General features: G+C 59.4%; 1 protein-coding gene across 1 annotated transcript; it reads right to left on the reverse strand.

Annotated features, from left to right (window-relative positions):
• Positions 1-420: 420 nt before the first annotated feature.
• Positions 421-20,435, reverse strand: rabggta (Rab geranylgeranyltransferase subunit alpha). The gene is given in 15 exon segments (XM_069940893.1): positions 421-970; positions 1,804-1,891; positions 2,325-2,438; positions 2,889-2,909; positions 2,911-3,095; positions 5,944-6,032; positions 8,491-8,542; positions 9,300-9,408; positions 10,535-10,636; positions 10,804-10,886; positions 11,619-11,702; positions 12,901-13,098; positions 13,846-14,033; positions 19,724-19,848; positions 20,259-20,435. Coding segments are annotated over 15 exon segments (1,749 nt in total). The 5' UTR covers positions 20,421-20,435; the 3' UTR covers positions 421-821.
• Positions 20,436-21,397: the final 962 nt, after the last annotated feature.

Consider the following 21,397-nt stretch of genomic DNA (forward strand, 5'->3'; position numbering starts at 1 on the left):
CAACCTATCCTGGACCTGCAACACCTCCTCATTGGTCAGAAAGGCACTGCAGTGCCCACACTTCCTCAGGAGGCTGAGGAGGGCCCCCATCCTAACCACATTCTGCAGGAGTGTCCTGCCCGGCTGCATCAAAGTGTGGTGGAGTAGGTAAGAAGAATCAGGAATGCAGGTCAGTACGGAAGACGATTAAAACTGCTGAGATCACAGAGGTCTCCCTACCAACTATCGACGACATCTACAGGGAGTGGTGCTTAAAGGTGCAGAGGATCATCAAGGACCCTTGTCATCCAGCCCGCAGCATCTTTGAGGCACAACCTTCAAGGAAGAGGTACAGAAGCATAAAAACCTGGACTGCCGGACTGCAAAACTGCTTCTTCCCATAGGCAGTGACACTGATGAATAATCCCAGAAACCCACAAGTTTTTATATTATATTTACTTTGCATTGCTATGAGTCTTTTGTGTGTAGGATGTAGTGAACTATAATCTGGAGAAACGCTGTTTCGTCAGGCTGTACATGTAGGTATGTAATTAGATGAGTCGACTTGAACTTGAATCGCAAAGGAAGCAATGGATCTCAGGTCAGCTAGTTGCAAGACATGATGGATCACTAGGTTAATGAATCGCAGACAGAGCAATATATCTGAAGGTGGCCAGTTGGAGGACGAGTGATAGATCGCCATGGTAATGAATCGCAGGACCTTTGGAAGTATCGCAGGATGTACCATGCCTGGGGGTTGTGATGGTTGGGGGGGGGGGGGGGTAGACTGAATGATGGAGTGTTGGGGACGGATCCTGCCCCACCCAGGCCTGGTCGTCCCATCAGGTCAGGATGTTGTCCGGGCCAGGCAGCAGGGAGCGGACGTGGGACCCTGCTTCGGCTCCCAGGCACAGGGGGTTGCCAGTGAGCAGCAGGCTGCGGAGCCTGGGGCAGGAGGTCAGAGGCTGGAGGTCATCTAACTCCCCAAGTCCTGGAGGCAGAGGTCAAGGAAACAAATAGAGGCACTCCCCCCCCCCACCCGGGGGAGGGTCTACCCCTTCCCTTCACTGCCCCCTTTTCCCTCCCCCTTCCCCACACTCAGTCCCAGCCAGGCAGGAACACGAGACACAGGGACAACAGAAAGCAGGAGTTGTCAATCCAGCATGCTGGAGCTGCCCCCCCCCCCCCCCCCCCCCCCACCCCATTCAAATTTTTATTTTAAATGTTGATATACAGCACGGTAACAGCCCATTTCGGCCCACAAGTCCAATTTACACCCAACCAACTTACAACCCTGGAACGTTTTGAATGGTGGGAGGAAACCGGAAGGACTCCCAGGGAAAACCCATGCAGACACAGGGAGATCATAGACAGACAGACAGCGTGGGACTGGAACCCCAGACCCGATCACTGGTGCTGCAACGGCATTGCGCTAACCAGTACATCAACCATTCAGTGAGATCCCACCCATCATGATCCTCTCCGCCTCCCCTCCTGCCTCATCCCTGGCTGTACAACATGTCTGTCTCCTAGACACATTGAAGGCAGCTCTCTCTCTCTCTCCTGCAGAGAATTTCCCAGGATTCACTCCTCTCCAGAAGCATCTCCATTCTAAATCTACACCTCTCCCCGAAACTTATCTACACCCCCCTGAAGATTCTCTGCACAATTTGCACTCAATTTAGTGTTGTGAACAACAGACAGGATGTGGGAGGGGTGGGAGACAGGGAAAGCAGACAAGGATGTGGGAGGGGTGGGAGACAGGGAAAGCAGACAAGGATGGGGTGGGGGGGAAGGGGCAACCCCTTTCGATGGAAAAGATACGGTTCTCCCTCAGGGAGACCTCCTCCAACTTGGGGAGCTTCGATAGGCCTTCGATCTTCTCAATCTCATTGCCATCGGCCTGAAGCACCTGGTGATTGAAAGGCAGGGACGTCAAACAATGGGGGTGGGGGGGCGGGGTGGTTGCAAGGAAGGGAGGGGCAGTGTCCAGGAGAGAATTAAGGCTATAAAATAATGGGAAGAGGATGTGTGAGGGGGTAGGGGAGAGACAGAGGCAGGGATATCCAACAGCAAAAGAGGACAGGAATACAGGAACAAAGGTCAGGGAGAGGGGAGAAGGGATAGAGAGGAAGAAGGAACATTTGGCAGGGAGGGACGTTTACCTGCAGACTGCGAGGATTGTTTGAGGGGGGCAGTAGGAAGGAAATGGAGGGGTGGGGAAGGGGAATTAGGTTAGGGATGGGGTGAAAGGGGGAAACAGGCAATGGGGAGGGGGGAGGAGGGATGGGCAAATGGAATGGGAGGAGGGGGGCAGGCAATGGGGAGGGGAAGGGGATGTTTACCTGCAGACACTGCAATGCACGGAACGCGGAGGGAAGCCTCCGGAGTCGGTTCCCAGACAGGTCCAGGTGAGTGACCAGCAGCAGCTGGTCCAAGTGACAGAGGGTGGTGAGGTCCTGGGTGAGAGGAGAGTGTCAGTGGCAGCCCACCACCCCCAAGCATGACCTCTGACCCTTCCAGCCCTCAACCACGACCTCTCATTCTTCCACCCCAACCATAACTTCTGACCCCTTTGACCCTCAACCACCACCTATGATCCCCACCAAAAAATGACCCGATTCTACCATGGACTCCTCGACCACTATCTGACTCTGACACCCACCTGACCCCAAACCTCTCTGACTTCTGAACTTCCCACTGAGTCATGGCCCATAGGAGGATCAGACAGTAGTCCAATCCCTGGTTTCTGACCCACTCCCCGCTCCCCAGTCCCTGGGACATAACCCCAAACTCCCTGCCCTTCGCCTTGTGCCCTCACACTCCCCAACTCTCAAATTTCAGGCACTTCTGACCCCTGACCAGAGTGATATCAACCCTTGCCCTTCCCCAGCCTGCTGCCCCCTGACCTTGTGGGCCAGGTCAATAACCCCTGGCCTCGGCGTACTCCATTTTGAGGATGGCATTCTGCACCAGGAAGTGGCTGCGGAGGTCAGCGAAGTAGGCAGCCCGGATGGGATCAGCCTGTGCCAGCCGCTGGAAGTAGGTCAGGGTCTCTTGCTCACTGCCCAGTGGGTCCAAAGCCCGCAGCAGAAGGACAATAGTCAGCAGGCACCCTAAGATCAGAGGGCAGGGGTCAGAGGACAGCCCACTGTTTCCAAACCACACCACTGGGGAATCAGGCACCTCTCCAAACCACACCACTGGGGAATCAGGCACCTCTCCAAACCACACCACTGGGAAATCAGGCACCTCTCCAAACCACACCACTGGGGGAATCAGGCACCTCTCCAAACCACACCACTGGGGAATCAGGCACCTCTCCAAATCACACCACTGGGGAATCAGGCACCTCTCCAAACCACACCACTGGGGAATCAGGCACCTCTCCAAACCACACCACTGGGGAATCAGGCACCTCTCCAAACCACACCACTGGGGAATCAGGCACCTCTCCAAACCGCACCACTGGGGAATCAGGCACCCTCTCCAAACCGCACCACTGGGGAATCAGGCACCTCTCCAAACCGCACCACTGGGGAAATCAGGCACTTCTCCAAACCACACCACTGGGGAATCAGGCACCTCTCCAAACCACACCACTGGGGAATCAGGCACCTCTCCAAACCACATCACTGGGGATCCAGGCACCTTCCCTCAATCAATTTGCAAATGTAGTCACAGATATTTTCAGCATCTCACTCTGGCAGGCCATGGAGTGCACACCTGTTTCAAACAAACCTCAGTTGTATTGGTGCTCAAGAAGAATATGGTAACCTGCCCAAATGACTACTGACTACCAACAGTGATGAAGTGTTTTGAAAGGCTGGTGATGAAGCAGATCAGCTCCTGAGTGAGCGGTGACATGGATCCATTCCAATTCACCTATCCAAGCAACAGGTCTATGGCGGATGCCATCTCATTAGCTCTACACAAAGCCCTGGATCACCTGGACAGCAAAGATGCATACATCAGGATGCTCTTTATCGACCACAGTTTGGCATTCAACACTATCATGCCCTCAAAACTGATCAGCAACATCAAAAGCTGGGACTCGATCGGATTCTGGATTTCCTCACCTCCAGACCACAATCAGTGAGGATTGGCAAGAACATCTCCATCAGTACTGGAGAACCACAGGGCTGTGTTCTTAGCCTCCTGCACCTTTACACCTACATCTGCATGGCTCGGTATGACAATAAAGAAAGGGAATGAGTTAGCCTGCAGGAAGGAGGTTGAAAACCTGGCTGAATGGTGCACCAACAACAACCTTGCACTCAATGTCACCAAAACCAAGGAACTGATGGTGGACCTTGGAGGGGGAACAAATCCAGAGGTGTACGATCCAATGATCATTGGGGGATCAGGAGTGGAGAAGGGTCTGGTTCTTTCAGTGGTGAGTCTTTTCAAAGTTCAGATTTATTGTCAGAATATATACATCACATCACATAGAACCCTGAGATTCTTTCTCTGGTGGACCAGGCAGAATTTCTACTTATTGGTAGTACAAAAAAAATGTACTCAAGATATGTATACAAGAGAAACATGTAGACCAGAAGGACGTGGAAACTAAAATACTGAAAATAAATAATAACAAATAAAGTGCAACATAAGAGTCCTTAACTGAGTCTCTGATTGAGATTACAGTTGAGGAGTCTGATGGTGGAGGGGTAGCAGCTGTTCCTGGACCTGGTGGTGCGAGTGTTGTGGCACCTGTACCTCTTTCCTGATGGCAGCAGCAAGAACAGAGCGTGTGCTGGGTGGTGAGGGTCTCTGATGATCGCTGCTGCTGTCTGACAGCAGCATTCCCTGTAGATGTTCTCAGTAATGGGGAGGATTTTTGCTTGTGACGTCCTGGGCTGTATCCACTACCATTTGGAGGGCTTTACGCTCAGGGGTATTGGTGTCCCCATACCAGACCGTGATGCAGCCGGTCAGCATACTTTCATCCACACCTCTGTCGAAATTTGCCTGGGTTTCTGGTGTCATATCAAACCTCCGCAAACTCCTGAGAAAGTAAAGGCACTTGCGATGACATTAGTGTGTTGGGTCCAGGAAACATCCTCTGCTATTCCCAGTAATTTAAATTTGCTCACCCTCTGATTCATCAATGATCTCTGGTTTTCCAGGCACCATCATCACTGTGGGAACCAGGGACCATCTCCCAATCACAATGCTGGAGTAACCAGGCACCATCACACCCCTGGGGGTAACCAGGCACCTTCTCTCCCTCAATCACTCCACTGGGGAACCAGGCACCTTCTCTCCCTCAATCACACCACTGGGGGGAACCAGGCACCTTCTCTCCCTCAATCACACCACTGGGGGAACCAGGCCACCACACCTCAATCACACCACTGGGGGAACCTTTCCTCAATCACACCACTGGGGAACCAGGCACCGTCCCTCAATCACACCACTGGGGGAACCAGGCACTGTCCCTCATTCACACCCTTGAGGTTAGGCATTGTGTCTCAATCACATAATGGTTTGAAGGGACTATCACACAATCACACAATATAGCAAAATATTACACTCCGTAGTGTATCCCAATCACACAAACCAAGGGATTGTCTCACAATCAGGCAAACCACGGTGCCCTCATGTTCACAGATAAACCAAGCGACCATCTCATAATCACCCATAAACAACAGGAATCTGACAATCAAACAGGAAAACTGACTCACAGTAACACAAACAAACCCACTGGTGTCGCACAATCACACAAAGTCAATCCTCCTTCTCGAGATCACACAGAGAAAACAAGGAACTATCACTCATTCCCAAAGTAAAACCAAGGGACCTTCTGTCAACCACATATGAAATCAGGAACACTTTCCATCCCTCTGTTTACATCCAAGGGATCGTCTCTAATTCCACACATAAACATGAGCGCTCGACTGCCTCCTTATAAACCCACATCAAGATGAAGCACATGGAGCCCTGATACCCGACCCCACTCACACTTGTTCTGGGGCTCCAGTTCCTGCAGTTGTTTACAAGATTTAAGTTCGGCCTCCAGAACGGTGGCTTTCTGCACTGACAGGTCATTCCTGTGGGTCAGAAGGAGAGGTTAGAGAGGGGATGTGAGGGGAAGGGGATGTGAGGGGAAGGGGATGTGAGGGGAAGGGATGTGAGGGGAAGGGGATGTGAGGGGAAGGGGATGTGAGGGGAAGGGGATGTGAGGGGAAGGGGATGTGAGGGGAAGGGGATGTGAGGGGAAGGGGATGTGAGGGGAAGGGGATGTGAGGGGAAGGGGATGTGAGGGGAAGGGGATGTGAGGGGAAGGGGATGTGAGGGGAAGGGATGTGAGGGGAAGGGGATGTGAGGGGAAGGGGATGTGAGGGGAAGGGGATGTGAGGGGAAGGGGATGTGAGGGGAAGGGGATGTGAGGGGAAGGGGATGTGAGGGGAAGGGGATGTGAGGGGAAGGGATGTGAGGGGAAGGGGATGTGAGGGGAAGGGGATGTGAGGGGAAGGGGATGTGAGGGGAAGGGGATGTGAGGGGAAGGGGATGTGAGGGGAAGGGGATGTGAGGGGAAGGGGATGTGAGGGGAAGGGGATGTGAGGGGAAGGGGATGTGAGGGGAAGGGGATGTGAGGGGAAGGGGATGTGAGGGGAAGGGGATGTGAGGGGAAGGGGATGTGAGGGGAAGGGGATGTGAGGGGAAGGGGATGTGAGGGGAAGGGGATGTGAGGGGAAGGGGATGTGAGGGGAAGGGGATGTGAGGGGAAGGGGATGTGAGGGGAAGGGATGTGAGGGGAAGGGGATGTGAGGGGAAGGGGATGTGAGGGGAAGGGGATGTGAGGGGAAGGGGATGTGAGGGGAAGGGGATGTGAGGGGAAGGGGATGTGAGGGGAAGGGGATGTGAGGGGAAGGGGATGTGAGGGGAAGGGGATGTGAGGGGAAGGGGATGTGAGGGGAAGGGGATGTGAGGGGAAGGGGATGTGAGGGGAAGGGGATGTGAGGGGAAGGGGATGTGAGGGGAAGGGGATGTGGAGGGGAAGGGGATGTGAGGGGAAGGGGATGTGAGGGGAAGGGGATGTGAGGGGAAGGGGATGTGAGGGGAAGGGGATGTGAGGGGAAGGGGATGTGAGGGGAAGGGGATGTGAGGGGAAGGGGATGTGAGGGGAAGGGGATGTGAGGGGAAGGGGATGTGAGGGGAAGGGGATGTGAGGGGAAGGGGATGTGAGGGGAAGGGGATGTGAGGGGAAGGGATGTGAGGGGAAGGGGATGTGAGTAAAAATAAGGAGAGCGGGACAGGAGAAGGGGGAAGGGAAGGGGAGAGAGGAAGAGGGGTGGGGAAGGAGGAGGAGAGGGGAGGGAAGAGAGGACAGGGGGAAAAGGGAGAGGAAAGGGGGAGCAGTTGGGGGAGAGTGACCAAAAGACATGAGCTTCTCCCCATAACTTTTGATTCACCTGGTTAATCAATAATCTATCACTCTCTGCTTTGAATACACCCAATGACCTGGCCTCCACCACCGGTGGCAACAAATTCCACAGATTCACCACCTTCTGGCCAAAGAAATTCCTAAACATCTCTGTTCTAATTAGACACCCTTCAATCCTGAAGTTGTGCTTACTTGTCCTGGCCAAAAACTGCTCACAGTATTCCATGAGCCTCACCGATGCTTTATAAAGTTCTGACATTACATCCCTTCTACTCCTCTTGAAATGAATGCCATTGGCCCCTCTTTACCACTGACTAAACCTGTAAGTTTACCTTCAGCCTATCCTGCACGAGGACTCCCAGGTCCCTTTGCATCTGGGTATTTTTAATTTTCTCCTATTGTGAAAATAGTCTGCCCATTTATTTCTTCTACCAAAATGCATGGGTTGTACACTTTCCAACATTATACTTCATTTGCCACTTCTCTGTTCATTTTCCTAACCTGCCCAAGTCCTTCTGCCGCTCCACAAACTGCTCCTCCACCTTCCTTTGTATCGACTGCCAACTTGGCCACAAAGCCACTCATTCCATAATCCAAATCATTATTATACAAGGTAAAACAATGAATGCCACTAACAAATGACAGCCAAACAGAGTATGATCCTTGTATTCCAGACCTCTGCCCAATGATCTACCCACACTCGTATGTTTCCTGTTAGACCATGGGCTCTTTATCTTCTGGAGAGGGGGTAGAGGGGAGTGGAAGGACAAAGAGGAGAGAAAGAGAGGTGGAGAGTGGAGAGGAGAGGGGGAAGGGCAGGCAGAATTGAGGGGGAGGGAGGAGGAGAGGGAGCAGGAGGGGAGGGTTGGAGTTTGGGGTGTAGAGTGAGGGAAAGGGAAGGGGAGTAGACGGGTGTGAGAGGAGGGAAAGGGAGAGAGGCAGCAAAGGGGGGGTAAGAGCAGTACGGAATGAGGAGGAGGATGGAGGGAAGGGTGAGAGAGTTGGGGTAGAAAAAAGGGTGGGTGGGAAAATGGGAAGGGGAGGAGGGGGATGAGATGTGATGAGGAGGAAGAGAGGGGAGAGATAGAAAGGGAGGGGGAAGGAGGAGGAGGGGCACTCACTGGAACAGCTGTCCGTCTGTTGCAGAATCCTGGCACCAGCCTTCACCCCGAACTGGAGAGAAATGGTGCCACAGGTCAAGGGCACAGAAGGGACAGAGGAGGGAAAGAGTGGTTTAGGACAGAGGGAGAGGTGTGTTAATGCGGGAATGGGGTACTGTCAACAGTGGGGGTACTAATGGGGAGTGTACTGAGGAGGGACAGTGGGAGAGCAAAGGGGACTGAGGGGATGTTGGTGAGGACTACCGAGGGATTACTGAGGGAGGGAACTGGGGTATCTGGGAGCAAAGGGAGTACTAAGGGATACGTAGGAGGTTTCCCGAGGGAGTGCTGAGGGGGATGGGGGATGGTTCTGAGGGAAAGGGGAGTACTGAGGGGGGGGGGGGGTAGGGGATGATCCCAAGGGGAAAGGGGGTACCGAGTGGCGGGGAGAGTACTGAGGGGTGGGGAGGGTCCTGAGGGGAAGGGGGAGTACCGACGGGCGGGGAGGGTCCCAAAGGAAAGTACTGGGGATGAGGGAGGGTCCGGAGGGTAAGGGGAGTACCAAGGGGGATGGGGAGGATCCCGAGGGTATTGAGGGGTGCGGAGGGTCCTGAGGGTAAGGGGGAGTACAAAAGGGTGTGGAGGAGGGTCCTGAGGGGAAGTATCGAGGGGTATGAGGGTGGGTCCAAAGGGGGAGTACCGATGGTCCCGAGGAGAAAGGGATTGGGAGTATCAAGGGAGAGAACCAGGGTGTTGGGGGGAGGAGGCAGAGTACTGATGGAGGGGGAGTAATGGGAGGAGGAGCGGAAGAGATTCCGGCGTGGTCCAACCTCTGTCCAGGCAGTTAGCACTCTTTGCCCTGGTGCTCCTGGCCCCAGGCGACACGAACTGTCTGATCCTGGAGCTGAGGGTCCAGCGTTCCCCGGGCAGCTCACACAGCTGGCATACATCTGTCTCAGAGAGTAACCAGTCCTGCAACCATTCTCCGAATCCCGCATCTGTCCCCGATCCTCTTCCCTAGATCGCATGTCCGATCCATGGTCCTTTCCCCCACTAGATCCCCTGTATACCCCCTGGTCCATGCCCTCAGAACCCCATCCACTGGTCCACACCACCATTCCCTCCATCGCCCCCCATGATACCCTGTCCATACCTGGATCCCGTCTGCACCCTGTCCGCTCCCACTCCTACAAGATCCCCTATCTGCCCCTGGTCCGACTCTTTGGATTCCTAGTCCATCCACTGGTCTGTCCCACCCCGATCCTCATCTATCCCCCCATTCTTCCTCCTGTCTGTTTCCCCTAAATCTCCCCTGCATACCCCCAAATTCCAACTGTCCCTGGGTCTGCCTGCCCGATCTCCCTGTCCATCTCCCCAGTCAGTAACTCCCCCCAAAACCACTGTCTGTTCCAATGTCTGTCCCCTGAATCCCCATCCGTCTTCCCTGCTCAGTCGCCCCAAAACCCCCCGTCCATCCCCCAAATCGCCACCATCCCCCCATTCAATCCTACAAAACTAACCCTCCTTCTGTTCCCCCAAATCCCCTGTTTGTCCCATTAAACCATTCACCAAACAGGAAAGAACAAGTTTAAAACCAGCACATCACTGGGAGATCAAAAAGTGGGTGGGGGGGAAGGTGGGGGGAGGGGAAGTGGGGGGGGGAAGTGGGGGGGGGAAGTGGGGGGGGGAAGTGGGTGGGGGGAAGTGGGTGGGGGGAAGTGGGTGGGGGGGGGTGGGTGGGGAGGTGGGTGGGGAGGTGGGTGGGGAGGTGGGTGGGGAGGTGGGTGGGGAGGTGGGGGGAAGTGGGTGGGGAGGTGGGGGGAAGTGGGTGGGGAGGTGGGGGGAAGTGGGTGGGGAGGTGGGGGAAATGGGTGGGGAGGTGGGGGGAAGTGGGTGGGGAGGTGGGGGGAAGTGGGTGGGGAGGTGGGGGAAGGTGAAATGGTCCCTGGCACTGCTGACTAGTTTGTGAGACTGGAGTAGTGAGGGGTCCTGTTGGTTGTGGCCTCCCTCCCTCCCTCCCCTCCTGCTGCCTCTCTCCCTCCCCTCCCAGGTTCTTGAAGGATACCCAGACGGAGCAATAGGTGTTATGTCCATCTGCCGGGGTCCAGTCTCCCGACACAGGTCTGTTGTCCACCCGCAGACTCAGTCGTATCTCCCCTGGGGCAACCTGTAACAGAGGGAGAGTGAGAGTGGGGTCAGAGAATAAGGCGGCAGGGTGGGGTCGGGAGTCATGTCAGTGGTCATTACTGTGGCGATGTCTGGGTCATGGCTGGGAGGTTAGTGTTTACGGTGGGGTCATGATACAGGGTTCTCGGGTCGCGCGGAGTAACTCACATGGACGGGCCTACTGAACACGACCACCAGCCTCTGCTCGATGAAGTCAGCATAGAGACAGCTGAGAGACTCTGGACGCTCGGCTGAGAGGGGAGGAGCAGAGTCAGAGTAGTTGTCCTCAATCCCATCGTGATCCCCCACTGCAACCCCGTGACCCAAGCTACAATCCCCAACAGCACTGTAATCCCAACTGTAACCCCCAACCCCACCATGACTGCAATTGCAACCCTCGACACCTCCGTGACTCCTAATGTAACCCCTGTCCCAACGCTACCCCATCTGTAACCCCCAACCCCATCTTGACCCCAACAGCATCCCCAACCCCAATAATGACCCCATCTGCAACCCTAACGTGACCCCAACCACAATTCCCAACCACTACCATGACACCAATTGCAATTTCTCCGTGACTCCCCCAACTGTAACTCCGAACATCACCCCGAGCCCACTTTTACCCCAACCGCAAACTCACTGTGCCCCCAACCCACCATGACTCCATCCCATGACCCCCACCACAATCTCCTGATCCCAAAGTGACACTTACCACAATCCTCTGACTCTTGCCACTGTGGCCCCATCTCCTGACCCCAGTGTGACCCCAGCCCTAACACCAACCCAATGGTGACTCCCATTGCAACTCTGAGACCCCTACTCCAATACCTGACCCGTGACCCCATCCATCACACCAATGGCCATCCAACCTTGATGAGAAACCTACTGCAGACCACTACCTCACCATGTCAACACAGTGACCCCAAGCCAGTGACACCACCCACCCCCTGAACCGTGGGATCCCAATGCAAGGGAAACAGTACCTCTCCCGAGCAGCCATCGATGGTAAAACCAAGCACTCTGGTCATTGGGGTCAGTGAAAAAAGCGTTCTGGACCAACCTGTACTCTTGGAGTGGAGAGAATGGAATGAGAAGGAGCCACGAGCCACCGCAACCACTTACTAACCTCAAACTGACCTATACAGACCCCAGACCCATATTGTTGTGACGGCCAAGACTCCTGACTAACCCCACTCCAATCCATCCTTGCATCTCCTCCCAGTCCATCCCCTGCTCCATTCCCCCCACCCACCTGCCTCATCCATTCCCCACACCATACCCCCGTCCACCCACCCCCCAACTCTCTCCCTTCATCTGCCTCCACTCCCACAACAGTCTGTCTTCCACTCCACCGATCTGTCCCCCATTCCCTCTCACAGTCCATCCGACTCCTAGTCCGATCCACTCCTGGTCCGCCCCCCACTCACTCACCCAGTTTGTTCCCCTCCTCTTTTCGCTGGCCCTTCCTCCTCATCCATCCCTGGTCCTTCCCCCTCTCCATCCATCGATTTCCCCCCCTCCCCTGTCCCCACCCTCCCTCCCTCCCCTGAACAGTCCCCTTTTTCCCTCCATTTCCCCACCCTCTCCCTTCCTCGTATCTGTCCACCATTCCCTCCCCCAGATCCATTCCTCCTCCCTCTTCCAGTTCATCCCCTCCTTCCTCCACCAGCCCAATCCTTCTCTCTATCACCTGGCCCTCTGTTATCTCACTTCCGTGTCCGACCCACTGTTACTTCCCTGGTCCATCCCCTCTTACTTCCCCAGGTTGGTCTGTACCCCTCTCCCTTCCCAGGTCCAACCCATTCCTGATCTGTTCCCCCTTCCTTCCCTAGCCTGACCACTCCTGATCCATTCCCCTTTTCCATCACTGGTCCAACCCACTCCTGGTCCATGCCCTTCTCCCTTCCCTGGTCTGATCCACTCCTGGTCCGTTCCTTTCTCCCTTCATCAGCCTGACCCACTCCAGGTCTGTTCCCCACTCCTTCCCTGGTCCAATCCACCCCTGGTCTGTTCCTCTCACCCTTCCTCAGCCTGACCCACTCCTGGTCCCATCCCTGAACTGACTAGCACCTGGTCTGTTCCTTTCCCTGGTCTGACCCGCACCTGGTCTGTTCCATTCCCCGATCCGACACACGCCTTGTTTCATTCCCCTCTCCCTTCCCCAGTCCATCCCCCACTCCCTCCCCCAGCCTATCAACCACTACCATTCTCCCCCTCTCACCCTCTGCCCAGTCCATCCCCCTCTCCTTCCCCAGGCCCACCTACCTCGGAGCAGGGCCTCCTCAGAGACCAGGCCCTTTCCCTCAGGGTCAGGCCACACAAGGGGCAGCAACTTGCTGCGGTAGTGCCAGGATGAGTAGTTGGAGAAGTTGGAGCTGATGAGGCGGTGGGTGAAGTCCAGCTCGTCCTCTGGAGGCACCGATCCCCGGAGGGCCACAAACCGGCGATAGTCCCAGCAGTGGACTATGGGGTGTGTGAGACACACAAGTGGGGAGGGGGAAAAGAGGGGGATAATGTTCAGGACTGGTGTGAGATGTCTGCAGATAGGGGGACAGATGTTCGGTCGGAAGTCGCGGGAGCTTCAGGATTCTGTGCTTTGAGGTCCCAGGTCGGGGGTTCATGCTGGTGTCAGATGTCAAGGCTGGTTCTGAGGTCAATCTTCAGGGTGTGTCAGTGTTTCAGGGTTCAAATTGGTCATCAGGGATTGTGTCAGAGGTTAGTGCCCAGGTATGGGGATAAGGATCAGGGAAGAGGAGGGTGGGGAGTGAGAGGTGAGAGATGTTGTTGGTGTTGGGGAGCAGTGATTGGAGCTGAGGGTGAAGGGTCATTGCCAAGGGTGAGGTCAGGCATCAGGGCTGAGGTTGAAATGTCACAGGTCGGGGTCAGGGAGAGGATGAAACGTCAAGGAGAAGGGTGAAGGGCTGGGATCAGGGAATCGAGTGGGTGGAAGTTCAGGGGTTGACATCAGGTCTGAGGGTGACAGGTCAGGGGTTGGGGCAGAGGGTGAAGGGTAGAGTTAGGAGTCAGGGATCAAGCCAGACGATGAAGGAGTAGGGTGAACTTGTCAGGGAGGATGGTGATGGGTTGGGGGTCAGGTGTCGGGCTAGAGAGTGAAGGGTCGGGGTCAGGGCAGAGGGTCGCAATCAGGGCAGTGGATGAAGGATTGTGGCCAAGGTAGAGAGTAAAGGGTCAGGGGTCGGGGGTACTCACAGTTTCGTTCATCCTGCTGTAGACACTGGGCGCACAGCTCAAGCTCGCGGGCCCAGTCTGGGCTGCGCTGTCGATCCATCACCCAGCAGCGATGATGCCACGTCCCATAGGACTTGGGGTTCACCCGCAGGCAGCCCTCCAGGAAACTGAGCTCAGTCTGGTATAAGTCCTGCAGCTCAGACTCCGACCTGAGGGAGGAATAGGTAGGAGAGAGGGGGAGGGGTGGCAGAGAGGGGGGAGGTGGGAAGCGGGGAGGGGAGAGCGGAAAGGAGGGAATAAGAGAACAAGAGGGGGAGAGGGAACAAGAGGGGGAGAGGGAACAAGAGGGGGAGAGGGAACATGAGGGGGAGAAGGAACATGAGGGGGAGGAGGGAATGAGAAGGAGGGAATGAGGGGGAGAAAGGAGGGAATGAGGGGGAGAAAGGAGGGAATGAGGGGGAGAAAGGGGGAATGAGGGGGGAGGGAAAGGGGGGAATGAGGGGGAGGAAAGGGGGAATGAGGGGGGAGAAAGGAGGGAATGAGGGGGGGAAAGGAGGGAATGAGGGGGGAAGGAGGGAATGAGGGGGAGAAAGGAGGGAATGAGGGGGAGAAAGGAGGGAATGAGGGGGAGAAAGGAGGGAATGAGGGGGAGAAAGGAGGGAATGAGGGGGAGAAAGGAGGGAATGAGGGGGAGAAAGGAGGGAATGAGGGGGAGAAAGGAGGGAATGAGGGAGAAAGGAGGGAATGAGGGGGAGAAAGGGGGAATGAGGGGGAGAAAGGAGGGAATGAGGGGGAGAAAGGAGGGAATGAGGGGGAGAAAGGAGGGAATGAGGGGGAGAAAGGAGGGAATGAGGGGGAGAAAGGAGGGAATGAGGGGGAGAAAGGAGGGAATGAGGGGGAGAAGGGGAAGGAGGGAATGAGGGGAGAAGGGGGAGAGGGGGGAAGAGGGGGAGAAGGGGGAAAGGGGGAATGAGGGGAAAGGAGGGAATGAGGGGGAGAAAGGAGGAATGAGGGGGAGAAAGGAGGGAATGAGGGGGAGAAAGGAGGGAATGAGGGGGAGAAAGGAGGGAATGAGGGGGAGAAAGGAGGAATGAGGGGGAGAAAGGAGGGAATGAGGGGGAGAAAGGAGGGAATGAGGGGGAGAAAGGAGGAATGAGGGGGAGAAAGGAGGGAATGAGGGGGAGAAAGGAGGGAATGAGGGGGAGAAAGGAGGGAATGAGGGGGAGAAAGGAGGGAATGAGGGGGAGAAAGGAGGGAATGAGGGGGAGAAAGGAGGGAATGAGGGGAGAAAGGAGGGAATGAGGGGAGAAAGGAGGGAATGAGGGGGAGAAAGGAGGGAATGAGGGGGAGAAAGGAGGAATGAGGGGAGAAAGGAGGAATGAGGGGAGAAAGGGGAATGAGGGGGAAGGGGAATGAGGGGGAGAAAGGAGGGAATGAGGGGGAGAAAGGAGGGAATGAGGGGGAGAAAGGAGGGAATGAGGGGGAGAAAGGAGGGAATGAGGGGAGAAAGGAGGGAATGAGGGGAGAAAGGAGGGAATGAGGGGGAGAAAGGAGGGAATGAGGGGGAGAAAGGAGGGAATGAGGGGGAGAAAGGAGGGAATGAGGGGGAGAAAGGAGGGAATGAGGGGGAGAAAGGGGGAATGAGGGGGAGAAAGGAGGGAATGAGGGGAGAAAGGGGGAATGAGGGGGAGAAAGGAGGGAATGGGGGGAGAAAGGAGGGAATGAGGGGGGAGAAAGGAGGGAATGAGGGGGAGAAAGGAGGGAATGAGGGGGAGAAAGGAGGGAATGAGGGGGAGAAAGGAGGGAATGAGGGGAGAAAGGAGGGAATGAGGGGGAGAAAGGAGGAATGAGGGGAGAAAGGAGGGAATGAGGGGGAGAAAGGAGGGAATGAGGGGAGAAAGGAGGGAATGAGGGGGAGAAAGGAGGGAATGAGGGGGAGAAAGGAGGGAATGAGGGGGAGAAAGGAGGGAATGAGGGGGAGAAAGGAGGGAATGAGGGGAAGGAGGGAATGAGGGGAGAAAGGAGGGAATGAGGGGGAGAAAGGAGGGAATGAGGGGGAGAAAGGAGGGAATGAGGGGGAGAAAGGAGGGAATGAGGGGGAGAAAGGAGGGAATGAGGGGGAGAAGGAGGGAATGAGGGGAGAGAGGAATGAGGGGAGAAGGAGGGAATGAGGGGGAGAAAGGAGGGAATGAGTGCGAGAAAGGAGGAATGAGGGGGAGAAAGGAGGGAATGAGGGGGAGAAAGGAGGGAATGAGGGGGAGAAAGGAGGGAATGAGGGGGAGAAAGGAGGGAATGAGGGGGAGAAAGGAGGGAATGAGGGGGAGAAAGGAGGGAATGAGGGGGAGAAAGGAGGATATGAGGGGGAGAAAGGAGGGAATGAGGGGGAGAAAGGAGGGAAAAAATGAGGGGGAGAAAGGAGGGAATGAGAGGGACAAAGTCATACTTTAAAGTCGTACTTTAAATACAATGATAAAATATGAAGAAACATGGAAACTATTTATTGATTATTTTTGTGGGATATAACTGGCGTTATTCTATGAAATAACTCTTCCTTTCTAGACAATATAATTGTCGGTGTTTTTGTTGACTGTAAGTGTGGGTGATTATTTTAACTAGTCGACAGATCCTCAGGATAGGCGCTAAGTTGTGTTTTTCTTATTTTATTATATTTATATATTTTTTAATTAGATTAGTTGGTTTTTTTGAATATTATAATTTTTTCTTTATCTCTGGTTACTATTTTTAAGGAGAATTATTTCTAATATCTCACAGTTTCACTCTTTGGATTTATGGATGATCCTTATCTGATGTAGACTTCGACAGACCACTGTAATTGTATTATTTATACACATTATGAAACATTAATGAAACAATGGAAAACGAAAGAGGGAGGCAGGCAGGGGGCGCGGGGGAGGCGGGCGGGCGGGGGGCTATGTGATGAGGGCGGGCAGGGGGCGGGACGAGGGCGGACGGGGGGCAGGCGGGCGGGCAGGGGGCGCAGGGCAGCAGGAGGGCGGGGGGCGCCGGGCGGGCGGGGGCGGCGGGCATCGGGCGGGCAGGGGGCGGGAGGGCGGCGGGCGGGTAGGGGGCGGGCGGGCAGGAGGCGGGCGGGCGGCGTGCAGGGGGCGGGCGGCGCCGGGCGGGCGGGTGGGGGGCGGGCTGGAGTGGGGAGGGAGGCGGGCGGGAGGGGGGCGGGCAGGGGGCGGGCGGGAGGCGGGCAGGGGGCGGAGGGAGGCGGGCAGGGGGCGGGAGGGAGGCGGGCAGGGGGCGGGAGGGAGGCGGGCAGGGGGCGGGAGGGAGGCGGGCAGGGGGCGGGAGGGAGGCGGGCAGGGGGCGGGAGGGAGGCGGGCAGGGGGCGGGAGGGAGGCGGGCAGGGGGCGGGAGGGAGGCGGGCAGGGGGCGGGAGGGAGGCGGGCAGGGGGCGGGAGGGAGGCGGGCAGGGGGCGGGAGGGAGGCGGGCAGGGGGCGGGAGGGAGGCGGGCAGGGGGCGGGAGGGAGGCGGGCAGGGGGCGGGAGGGAGGCGGGCAGGGGGCGGGAGGGAGGCGGGCAGTGGGCGGGAGGGAGGCGGGCAGGGGGCGGGAGGGAGGCGGGCAGGGGGCGGGAGGGAGGCGGGCAGGGGGCGGGAGGGGGGCGGGCGGGAGGGGGGCGGGCGGGGGGCGGGCAGGGGGCGGGCGGGGGGCGGGAGGGAGGCGGGCGGGGGGCGGGAGGGAGGCGGGCGGGGGGCGGGAGGGAGGCGGGCGGGGGGCGGGAGGGAGGCGGGCAGGGGGCGGGAGGGAGGCGGGCAGGGGGCGGGAGGGAGGCGGGCAGGGGGCGGGAGGGAGGCGGGCAGGGGGCGGGAAGGAGGCGGGAAGGGGGCGGGAAGGAGGCGGGCAGGGGGCGGGAGGGAGGCGGGCAGGGGGCGGGAGGGAGGCGGGCAGGGGGCGGGAGGGAGGCGGGCAGGGGGCGGGAGGGAGGCGGGCAGGGGGCGGGAGGGAGGCGGGCAGGGGGCGGGAGGGAGGCGGGCAGGGGGCGGGAGGGAGGCGGGCAGGGGGCGGGAGGGAGGCGGGCAGGGGGCGGGAGGGAGGCGGGCAAGGGGCGGGAGGGAGGCGGGCAGGGGGCGGGAGGGAGGCGGGCAGGGGGCGGGAGGGAGGCGGGCAGGGGGCGGGAGGGAGGCGGGCAGGGGGCGGGAGGGAGGCGGGCAGGGGGCGGGAGGGAGGCGGGCAGGGGGCGGGAGGGAGGCGGGCAGGGGGCGGGAGGGAGGCGGGCAGGGGGCGGGAGGGAGGAGGGCAGGGGGCGGGAGGGAGGCGGGCAGGGGGCGGGAGGGAGGCGGGCAGGGGGCGGGAGGGAGGCGGGCAGGGGGCGGGAGGGAGGCGGGCAGGGGGCGGGAGGGAGGCGGGCAGGGGGCGGGAGGGAGGCGGGCAGGGGGCGGGAGGGAGGCGGGCAGGGGGCGGGAGGGAGGCGGGCAGGGGGCGGGAGGGAGGCGGGCAGGGGGCGGGAGGGAGGCGGGCAGGGGGCGGGAGGGAGGCGGGCAGGGGGCGGGAGGGAGGCGGGCAGGGGGCGGGAGGGAGGCGGGCAGGGGGCGGGAGGGAGGCGGGCAGGGGGCGGGAGGGAGGCGGGCAGGGGGCGGGAGGGGGGCGGGAGGGAGGCGGGCAGGGGGCGGGAAGGAGGCGGGCAGGGGGCGGGAAGGAGGCGGGCAGGGGGCGGGAAGGAGGCGGGCAGGGGGCGGGAGGGAGGCGGGCAGGGGGCGGGAGGGAGGCGGGCAGGGGGCGGGAGGGAGGCGGGCAGGGGGCGGGAGGGAGGCGGGCAGGGGGCGGGAGGGAGGCGGGCAGGGGGCGGGAGGGAGGCGGGCAGGGGGCGGGAGGGAGGCGGGCAGGGGGCGGGAGGGAGGCGGGCAGGGGGCGGGAGGGAGGCGGGCAGGGGGCGGGAGGGAGGCGGGCAGGGGGCGGGAGGGAGGCGGGCAGGGGGCGGGAGGGAGGCGGGCAGGAGGCGGGAGGGAGGCGGGAGGGAGGCGGGCAGGGGGCGGGAGGGAGGCGGGCAGGGGGCGGGAGGGAGGCGGGCAGGGGGCGGGAGGGAGGCGGGCAGGGGGCGGGAGGGAGGCGGGCAGGGGGCGGGAGGGAGGCGGGCAGGGGGCGGGAGGGAGGCGGGCAAGGGGCGGGAGGGAGGCGGGCAGGGGGCGGGTGGGAGGCGGGCAGGGGGCGGGAGGGAGTCGGGCAGGGGGCGGGAGGGAGGCGGGCAGGGGGCGGGAGGGAGGCGGGCAGGGGGCGGGAGGGAGGCGGGCAGGGGGCGGGAGGGAGTCGGGCAGGGGGCGGGAGGGAGGCGGGCAGGGGGCGGGAGGGAGGCGGGCAGGGGGCGGGAGGGAGGCGGGCAGGGTCGGGAGGGAGGCGGGCGGGGGGCGGGAGGGAGGCGGGCGGGGGGCGGGAGGGAGGCGGGCAGGGGGCGGGAGGGAGGCGGGCAGGGGGCGGGAGGGAGGCGGGCAGGGGGCGGGAGGGAGGCGGGCAGGGGGCGGGAAGGAGGCGGGAAGGGGGCGGGAAGGAGGCGGGCAGGGGGCGGGAGGGAGGCGGGCAGGGGGCGGGAGGGAGGCGGGCAGGGGGCGGGAGGGAGGCGGGCAGGGGGCGGGAGGGAGGCGGGCAGGGGGCGGGAGGGGGGCGGGAGGGAGGCGGGCAGGGGGCGGGATGGAGGCGGGCAGGGGGCGGGAGGGAGTCGGGCAGGGGGCGGGTGTGAGGCGGGCAGGGGGCGGGAGGGAGGCGGGCAGGGGGCGGGAGGGAGGCGGGCAGGGGGCGGGAGGGAGGCGGGCAGGGGGCGGGAGGGAGGCGGGCAGGGGGCGGGAGGGAGGCGGGCAGGGGGTGCGAGGGAGGGAGGGGAGCAGGGTGAGAACAGACTGGAGACAGGGAGAGAGATGCCCCTCCTAAGCGCTGCTCACTTTTCTTGCTCCAACGCCAGGAAGATCTCCCTGCGGAAGTTCCAGAAAGATCCCTGGTCCGGGTTAGAGCTCAGTATCTGACCGGTGAGATCAAGAGCCTGTTGATCAAACTGGCGATCTTTCCTCTAGTTGGGGCGGAAGCGTGAGAAGGGAGTGTCACCTCCAGGTCCACATTACCAATCTCATTCCTCCTTCTCTGTTCCCACACACTCTCACTCATATCCACCCCCTCTCTCTCCCTCCATTCGCTCTCCGTAAACCATCTATCCTCGTTCTCTCTCTCACGCTCTCATTTTCACACACCCTCTCACACCTCTGTCCCTCTCATCCTCTCACGCTCTAACCCCGTACCCTCTGTACCTCTCACTTTCCCACACGCTCTCACCCTCTCTTCCTCACTCATACCTTTTTCTCTCCCATCCTCTCTCTCACCCTCTAACGCTCTCTCTAACACAAACTTTCTCACCCTCTCTCTCTTTCTCTCTCTGCCTCTCTCCTCCCCTACCCCCCCTCACCCACCCTAGCTGGGACCCACCTTCTGCAGGACAGATTTGGCCACATTCCGGTACACCTCCAGCCTACGTGCACGCTCTTTCTTCTGCGCCTCCTGCTGTTCCGCCGAGCTCTTCACCTTCACCCGTCCATGCTGTGCGTCAGTGGGGGTGGGAAAATGAGAGTAGACCTTGCCGCAGGACATGCAGCCCCCCACCCTCCACTTGGGTCCAACCCCCGCAAAGACCTGTGCACCAAGGTCTGAGCATGCACAGGAATATGCAGACAGCTGGGCAGACTGGTCGTGAGTGCAAACACACAGAGCACCCACTCTTACACCCACTGACCAATGCACGCGCATACACATACTCACAAACATATGCAGACACACACAGACTGATGCACACACAGAGACACACACACCCACTGACCAATGCAGGCGCATACACACTCACAGACTGATATGCAGACACATAAGCAGACTGAACACAAATAGATTGATGCATGCACATAGACAGAAAGATGCAGACTGATGAATGCATGCACACACACATGCAGATAGAGACAGTGAGAGAGAGGGGGTGGAGGGATGGGGAGAGAGAGGGGGTGGAGGGATGGGGAGAGAGAGGGGGTGGAGGGATGGGGAGAGAGAGGGGGTGGAGGGATGGGGAGAGAGAGGGGGTGGAGGGATGGGGAGAGAGAGGGGGTGGAGGGATGGGGAGAGAGAGGGGGTGGAGGGATGGGGAGAGAGAGGGGGTGGAGGGATGGGGAGAGAGAGGGGGTGGAGGGATGGGGAGAGAGAGGGGGTGGAGGGATGGGGAGAGAGAGGGGGTGGAGGGATGGGGAGAGAGAGGGGGTGGAGGGATGGGGAGAGAGAGGGGGTGGAGGGATGGGGAGAGAGAGGGGGTGGAGGGATGGGGAGAGAGAGGGGGTGGAGGGATGGGGAGAGAGAGGGGGTGGAGGGATGGGGAGAGAGAGGGGGTGGAGGGATGGGGAGAGAGAGGGGGTGGAGGGATGGGGAGAGAGGGGGTGGAGGGATGGGGAGAGAGGGGGTGGAGGGATGGGGAGAGAGGGGGTGGAGGGATGGGGGAGAGAGGGGGAGGAGGGATGGGGAGAGAGGGGGAGGAGGCGGGGAGGAGGCGGGGCAAGACCGAGGGTGAGACGAGGCAGAAAGGGGAACTA

This window comes from Narcine bancroftii, chromosome 5, assembly GCF_036971445.1.
Source record: "Narcine bancroftii isolate sNarBan1 chromosome 5, sNarBan1.hap1, whole genome shotgun sequence".
Taxonomy (NCBI): domain Eukaryota; kingdom Metazoa; phylum Chordata; class Chondrichthyes; order Torpediniformes; family Narcinidae; genus Narcine; species Narcine bancroftii.